At 53.4% G+C, this 8,583-nt stretch overlaps 1 protein-coding gene across 1 annotated transcript in view; it reads right to left on the bottom strand.

Annotated features, from left to right (window-relative positions):
• Positions 1–4,466: 4,466 nt before the first annotated feature.
• LOC107307645 (serine/threonine-protein phosphatase 2A 65 kDa regulatory subunit A alpha isoform-like) overlaps positions 4,467–8,583 on the bottom strand; it is a gene marked incomplete at its 3' end in the record, with an annotated part of 34,085 nt that continues 29,968 nt past the window's right edge. Inside the window, 3 exon segments of the mRNA XM_032441907.1 lie at positions 4,467–4,634; positions 7,490–7,545; positions 7,547–7,615. Of these exon segments, the coding sequence (XP_032297798.1) occupies positions 4,467–4,634; positions 7,490–7,545; positions 7,547–7,615 (293 nt within the window).

The raw sequence follows: 8,583 nt of genomic DNA, 5'->3' as shown, positions 1-8,583 counted from the left end.
GGGGACACATAGAGACCCATAGGACCCCATAGGACCCAGTAGAGACCCACAGCAGACCCCATAGAGACCCATAGAGACCATAGTATACCTCCATGAGAAGACCCCATAAATACACCACTAGAGACCATAGAGACCCATCAGAGACCCATAGAGACCCCAGGAACCCATAGAGACCCACAGAGACCACATCCATAAAACCCCATAGAGCCCCATAGAGGATCCTATGGCCCCATAGAAAGCCTCATAGAGGACCCCATAGAGACCATATACGGTCTAAGGATCTGGTGGGGGATAAAAACATCACCCCTCCCCCCACCCCACATCTTCCCGCCCCCAGCCCATATCCCCCCCCAAATTTCCCCAGCCCCATATCCCCCCCATTATTACCCCCCTGCCCCCTATATTACCTGACACCACCCCTATGGCTCCAAGCTCCGTATGTGCCGACATGGGCCATCTCAAGCCCCACAACGCCCACCCCAAAAGCCCCCCTGGCCGGCCCCCCAATGGGCCACCAATCTCTGCCTTCCTCCCCAAGGCCTTCCCATATAGGGCCTCTCTGAATCCCATATAGGGGCTTCTATCCATACAAGGGGCCTCTAATCCCATATAGGGGCCCTGAATTCCCATATAGGGGGCCCTCTAATCCAATATAGGGGTTCCTCCTTAATCCATATAGGGGCTTTCTAATCGCCATATAGGGGTCTCTAATTCCCAATATCATGGGTCTCTAGATCCCATAATAGGCCTCTAATCCAATATAGGGCCTCTAATCCCATAATAGGGAGCCTCGTCTATACCCCATATAGGAAAAGGCCTCTAATCCCATATAGGGGCCTTAATCCATAATAGGGTGTCCTCCTAAGTCCCATGAGTAGGGGCCCGTATTCCCAGTATAGGGCCTCTAAATCCCACATACTAGGGGCCCTCTTGAATCCAGTATAGGGCCTCTCTAATCCCAGTATGGGGTTCTCTAATCCCATGTTGTGGGGTCTCTAATCCCATAGTAGGGGCCCTTAATCCTCGATATAGGGTCCTTCTAATCCACAAATAGGAGGCCTCTAAATCCCATAAGTAGGGGTCTCTAAAATCCCATAACTAGGAGCCTCTAATCCCATAATAGGGGTCTCTAATCCCAGTATCGGGGTCCTCCTGTAAATCCCCATATAGGAGCCTCTAATCCCATATAGGGGTCTCTAATCCCATATAGGGGCCTCTATTCCCAATGATTAAGGGCTCTAATGCCGCCTATAGGAGCCAGTCTTAATCCCATAGTAGGGGTCTCTAAGTCTCCATATAGGGGTCTCTAATGCCCCATATAGGGGCTCCTTGGGGCTAAGTCCATAGTAGGGGTTTCTCGTAGATTGCCCATATAGGGGTCTCTAATCCCATATAGGGGGCTCGCTAATCCCTATAGGGCCTCTCTATATCCCATATAGGGGGCCGTCTAGATCCGAATATAGGGATGCTTGTGGCTAATTCAAGTGATAGGGTCCTCCTATAATCCATATAGGGTCTCTTAATGCCATAAGGGGCCCCGTAATCCCATATAGGGGTCTCTAATCCCATATAGGGGCCTCTAATCCCATATAGGGGTCTCTAATCCCATATAGGGGCCTCTAATCCCATATAGGGGTCTCTAAAATCCCAATAATAGGGGCGCCTCTATTCCCATTATAGGAGCCTCTGAACTGCATCTGGGGTCTCTAATGCCATATAGGGGTCTCTAATGCCATATAGGGGCCTCTAATCCCATATAGGGGCTTCTAATCCCATATAGGGGTCTCTAATCCCATATAGGAGCCTCTAATCCCATATAGGAGCCTATAACCCCATATAGGAGCCTATAACCCCATATAGGAGCCTCTCTAACCCCATATAGGGCCTCTATTTAAGGCCCCCCCCCCTTTTATAATGTGGGTGAGTCACTGGGGGCCCCCAATGAGTCAAACTGGGAGGGACTGGGAGGCTGAATAAAGGCTATTATTCACCTTATCATGGTGGGGGGTGGGGGGGGGAAGGTGACGTGGCCCCCCCCCCCCTCCCATGGTGTTTAATGGGGGGGGAGGGCAATAGAGGACCATTTGGACACCCCCCCCATTACAATAAGTGGGGGGGGGTATACAGTGGGACCCCCATTATAATAGGGGGGGTGACATCTGGACCCCCCATTATAATATGGGGGGGGGGTGAGGCATTGAGGACCGTGGCGCCCCATTATAAATAAGGGGGGGGGATGACACTGGGACCCCCCATTATAAATAAAGGGGGGGGATGACACTGGGACCCCCATTTAAATAGGGGGGGGGGGGGGGGCAACAATTGGGAACCCCCCGATTATAATTAAAAGGGGGGGAGACATTGGGGTGGACCTCCCATATTAATAAGGGGGGGGCAACATTGGGACCGCCCCCCCATTACAAATAGGGAGGGGGGGGACGAGGTGGGACCCACCCTCCATTTATAATAAGGGAGTGGGGGTGACAGTTGGCGACCCTCCCCACTATAATATGGGGGGGGGGGGAAGACATTGGGACCTGCATCCCATTATATATATACGGGGGGGAGACATTGAAGACCGCCTCCCCCCGCATTAATAATAAAGGGGGGGGGGTTGACATGTGGGGACCCCCCCCATTATGAATTAAGGGGGGGGGGGATAGCAGTGGGGGGGGGGAGACACTTTGGGGACCCCCCCCATATTGGATGATAAGAGGGGGGGTGACATGGGACCCCCCCTCATTTATAAATGAAAGGGGGGGGGGGATGGTAATGGGGGGGGGGCAACATTGTGGACCCCCCCATTACAATACGGGAGAAGTGGGGGGACAGGTGGGGACCCCACCCATTTATAATAGGGGGGGGGGGGGGCCACATTGAAGGGGGGGGGTGACATGCGGGTGGTCCATGGGGGGGTTTGGGGGTGGGGGGGGCTTTGATCTGGGGGGGTCTCAGGCAAGCCAGCACTTGTGGGGAGAGAGAGAGAGATCCGGCTGTTAGAGACCCCTCCCCAAATTGTCTCCCCCCCGCAATGGGAGCACTACTGGGAGCCCCAATTGGCCCCTGCTCCCTCCGCCCCCTGTGCCCCCATGGGACCCATTATATTCCCCCTTATATTGTGACTAATGTGGCCCCCACATTGATCCCATTACCCGCAATACCCATAGCCCCATTGGCCCCATAGACCCCGATTAGACCCCAAATACCCCCATGTGGACCCCCATGTACCTCCCACAGACCCCAATACCCCCACAGGCCCATAGTCCCCATGACCCCACTACCCCAGTGACACCAAATACCAACCATTGGACCCCATTAACCCCATAGAACCCCATACCCCCATAGCCCCTCATTACCCCCATTATCCCATAGCCCCCAAAATAACCCTCATAGCCCCCACGACCCACTGACCCATATCCCCCAATACCCCATAGCCCCATTGACCCCATTGAACCCAATCCCCCCCATTGACCTCAATACGCCTCCCACTGACCCTAGTTCCCTCAATACTCGCCATAGCCCCCATTTGACCCACTGCACCCTCAATGACCCCCACCTGACCCCAAGTATCCCCCACTGACCACAATACCCCCATTGACCCCAATACCCCCACTGACCCATACCCCATTGGCCCAATTACCCACCATTGGCCCATTACCCCCTAGAGCCCCCATTTGCCCCCAATACTCCCCATTGACCCATAGTCCCAAGTAAGCCCCAAAAATCCCCCATGAGAGCCCCAACACCCCCATAGCCCCCATCTACCTCCACAGACCCAATACCCCATAGGCCCCATTCCCCATTGACCCAATATCCCATTGACCTACCCCCATTACTCCAATACCCGCATTGCCGCCCATAGGCCCTCATAGGCCCCCATTACCCATGACCCCCAATACCCTCAGTTGGCCCCGATATGCCCCCATTTTCCCCATAGCCCCATTGGCCCCAAGGCCCATTACCCCATTGGCCCCATAGGGCCCCCAAATGACCCCAACCCCATTGACCCCATACCCCCATTGACCCCATTACCCCCATTGGCCCATTACCGTCCATAGACCCCATTACCCATGACCATTAACCCCAATTACCTGCCCGATGAGCCCCCAATGTTTACCCCTATATGGCCCCTGTTGACCCCATATAGCCCTCGCATTGGGCCCAAGTACCTCCCATAGGAGCCTCCCACTGGAAGCCCCTAGTCCCCATAGGCCCCCAGATATCACCCTCAAGCCCCCACTGACCCCAATACCCCCACGTGAACCCCAATACCCATTGACCCCATTACCCCCATTGGCCCAGACCCCATAGCCCAAGCTCCCATTTCCCCCAATAGACCCCAATACCCCCCTATCGACCCAATACTCTTGTCGCATAGCCCATTGACCCAGCTGGACCAATACCCTCCGAGGGTTGGCCCCATAGCCCTCCAGATTTGAACCCAATACCCCCATTGACCCCAATACCCCATTGCCTCCCATAGCCCATTGAGCCCAAGCATAGACCCCATGATAGCCCCTATTGACCCCATACCCCCCGTACCGCTCAGTGCCTCCTGTGCGAAGTATTTCACATCCACATCTTGGTCCTGTGTCAGCTTCTCCAGCACCGGCTTCACCTCGTTCTGCAGCGTGCTATGGGGCGGGACCCACATTGAGACCCCATAGGGACATATAGGGACACATAGGGACCCCATAGGGACCCATAGGGACACATAGAGACACATAGGGACCCATAGAGACACATAGGGACCCATAGGGACACATAGAGACACATACGGATACATAGGGACACATAGAGACCCATAGAGACCCATTGGGACCTATAGAGACACATAGGGACACATAGGGACATATAGGGACCCCATAGGGACCCATAGGGACACATAGAGACACATAGGGACACATAGAGACACATAGGGACACATAGGGACACATAGGGACACATAGGGACACATAGAGACACATAGGGACACATAGAGACACATAGGGACACATAGGGACACATAGAGACACATAGGGACACATAGGGACACATAGGGACACATAGAGACACATAAGAAGCCATAGAGATCCATAGGGACCCATAGGGACACATAGAGACACATAGGGACCCATAGGGACACATAGGGACACATAGGGACACATAGAGACACACAGAGACACATAGAGACCCATAGGGACACATAGAGACACATAGGGACACATAGGGACACATAGAGACCCCAGAGGGACATATAGGGACACATAGGGACACATAGGGACCCATAGAGACACATAGAGACACATAGGGACCCCATAGAGATCAATAGGGACACACAGGGACACATAGAAACCCCATAAGGACACATAGGGACCCATAGAGACCCATAGAGACACATAGAGACACACAGAGACCCATAGAGACACATAGAGACACATAGGGACCCCATAGAGATCAATAGGGACACACAGGGACCCATAGGGACATATAGGGACACATAGGGACCCATAGGGACACATAGGGACACATAGGGACATATAGGGACACATAGAGACTCCATAGGGACACACAGGGACCCCATAAGGACACATAGGGACACATAGAGACCCCATAGAGACCCATAGAGACCCATTGGGACACATAGGGACACATAGGGACATATAGGGACACATAAGGAGCCATAGAGATCCATAGGGACCCATAGGGACCCATAGGGACCCCATAAAGACCCCATAGGGATCCATAGAGACCCATAGGGACCCATAGAGACCCACAGAGGTCCCTATGGGGTCTATGAGGTTCTATTGGTCCCAATGGGTCGCAATGGATTCTATGGGGTTCTGTGGGTCCCAATGGGTTCTATGGGTCCCTATGGGGTCTATGAGGTTATATGGGGTCCCAATGGATCCTATGGGGTTCTCTGGATCTCTATGGGGTTCTATGGGTCCCTAGGGGTTCTATGGGGTTCTATGGGGTTCTATGGGTCCCTATGGGGTTCTATGGGTCTATGAGGTTATATGGGGTCCCAATGGATCCTATGGGGTTCTCTGGGTCTCTATGGGGTTCTATGGGTCCCTATGGGGTTCTATGGGGTTCTATGGGGTTCTATGGGTCCCTATGGGGTTCTATGGGTCCCAATGGACTCTATGGGTCCCTATGGGTCCCTATGGGGTTCTATGGGTCCCAATGGATCCTACGGGTCCCTATGGGTCCCTATGGGGTTCTATGGGTCCCTATGGGTCCCTATGGGGTTCTATGGGGTTCTATGGGTCCCTATGGGCTTCTATGGGTCCCAATGGATTCTATGGGTCCCAATGGGGTTCTATGGGGCCATAAGGACACTAGGGCACATAGAAGACCCCATAGAGACGCCATAGAGACGCCATTGGGACACATAGGAACACATAGGGGACATATGGGACACCATAAGCGAAGCCCTCAGAGAATCTCATAATCGCCGCCGCACATCACGCCGCGCCACCCAACGGACCCATAAATGACCCCATGGGATCATAGAGACGCCATAGGGACTCATTAAGAGAACCGCCATCAGAGGTCCCTATCGGGTCTATGAGGTTTCTATTTGGTCCCTAATGGGTTCGCAATGGATTCTACTGGGGTTCTGTGGGTCCAATGGGTTCTATGGGTCCTACTGCGCGGTCCCTATGCAGGCCCTTTATAATCGGTGGCGTCCTGGATCCTATGGGTTCTCTGGATCTCTATGGGGTTGCCTATGGTCCCTAGGGGTTCTATGGGGTTCTATGGGGTTCTTATGGGTCCCTTATGGGGTTCTATGGGTGCTATGCGAACGCCGCTCTCCATCATGGGGGTCCCATGGATCCTATCGGGGTTCTCTGGATCTCTATGGGGTTCTATGGTCCCTACGGGGTTTCTATGGGTTCTACTCGCCCGTTCTCTGGGTCCTATGGGCGTTTATTGGGTCCCTAATGGACTCTATGGGTCCCTATGTCCCATATGGGGTTCTATGGTCCCAGAGGATCCTACGGGTCCGTATGGTCCCTATGCGGGTTCTTGGGTTCCCTACCGCCGCTCACTCGCGCGCGTCTATGGGTTCTATTGGGTCCCTATGGCTTCTTATGTGGTCGCCTAAGTGGATCTATGGGTCCCAATGGGGTTCTATGGTTTCTATGGGTCCCCTATGGCGGTCTTTCACTCGCCGCCGCTCCACCTCCGGATTCTAATGGGTCCCAATGGGGGTTCTCTGGTCCCCTATGGGTTCTATGGGTCCCAATGGATTTCGGCCTATTTCTATGGGTCCCAGGATGGGGTTCTATGGGTCCTATGGGGTTCTTATTGGGTCCAAATGGATCACTTATGGGTCCCTATGGGTCGCCTATGGGTTCTATGGGTTCTAATTGGGTCCTATTGGGGTTCTATTGGGTCCCTAATGGGTCCCTTAAGTGGGGATTCTTGTTGGTCCTTATGGGTCCTAATGGGGTTTCTATTGGGTTTTATGGGTTCTTATGGGGTTTCTGTGGGTCTGCACCTGGTGTTCCAGGATGAGGCCCGATGCGTCTGCAGGGACTTGGCGACGTTGAAGCGCGACGTGGCTCACGGCGTCAGCGGCGCCATTCGCAGCATCAGTGGGCAGCATCTGCTTCGTGGTGATCTCTGACCGGGACAACACTCCGACCGCACCTATAGGGATATATACGGGATATATAGGGATATATGGGGGATATGGGCGGGAATGGGGGGGGCTATGGGGGGATCATGGGGTTATATTGGGGGGATATGGGGTTATATGGGGGGATTGGGGTTATATGAGGGTTATTGGGGGATATGGGTTAATGATGGGGAATATGGGGGTTACTATGCGGGTTTATGGGGTTCACCTCACTGCGCCGCGCTCTCACTACTCGCGCCGCGTCTATACTGGGTTATATGGGGTTAATATTCGCGGGACCTCACTCGCGGCTCTCATACTGGCGCGCGTTTTCATACTGGGGTTTATATAGGGATATATGGGGGGATAATGAGGGGATATGGGGGGGATATGGGGTTATAGTGGGATATATGGGGGGATATGGGGGATATGGGGTTTTATAAGGGGTTTATAATGGGGATATATGGGGTTATGATCAATGGATATATGGGGATATAGTGGCGGAATAATATGGGGTTTCTATGGGGTTAGATACGCCCCAATGGGGTTAATGTGGTTATATGGGTTATATGGGGTTAGTATTGGGGGATATCTGGGGGGATATGGGGGGTGCTCATGGGGGGATAATGGGGTTATATGGGTTTCATACTGCGGGGTATATGGGGGGATTACTGGTGGGGATATGTTGGGGGATATGGGGATTATATTGGGGGATATGGGGGTTATATGGGGATATATGGGTGATCATAGGGGATATGAGGGGGATATGGGGATATAGATGGGGGTTATAGGGGGATATGGGGGATTATAGGCGGCCCCGATCACCTGCGGGCGTTACTCACTACGGGTCCAGTTATGGGGTTCTATGGGGTTATAGTGGGGTTATATGGGGGATATGGGGTTATATGGGGGATATGGGGGGATATTGGGGGTTATATGGGGGGATCTGGCGTTAGTATGGGGGATATGGGGAT

This window comes from Coturnix japonica, unplaced genomic scaffold (genome assembly GCF_001577835.2).
Source record: "Coturnix japonica isolate 7356 unplaced genomic scaffold, Coturnix japonica 2.1 chrUnrandom741, whole genome shotgun sequence".
Classification (NCBI taxonomy): Eukaryota; Metazoa; Chordata; class Aves; order Galliformes; family Phasianidae; genus Coturnix; species Coturnix japonica.
This window is presented reverse-complemented; position numbering and strand designations above follow the sequence as displayed.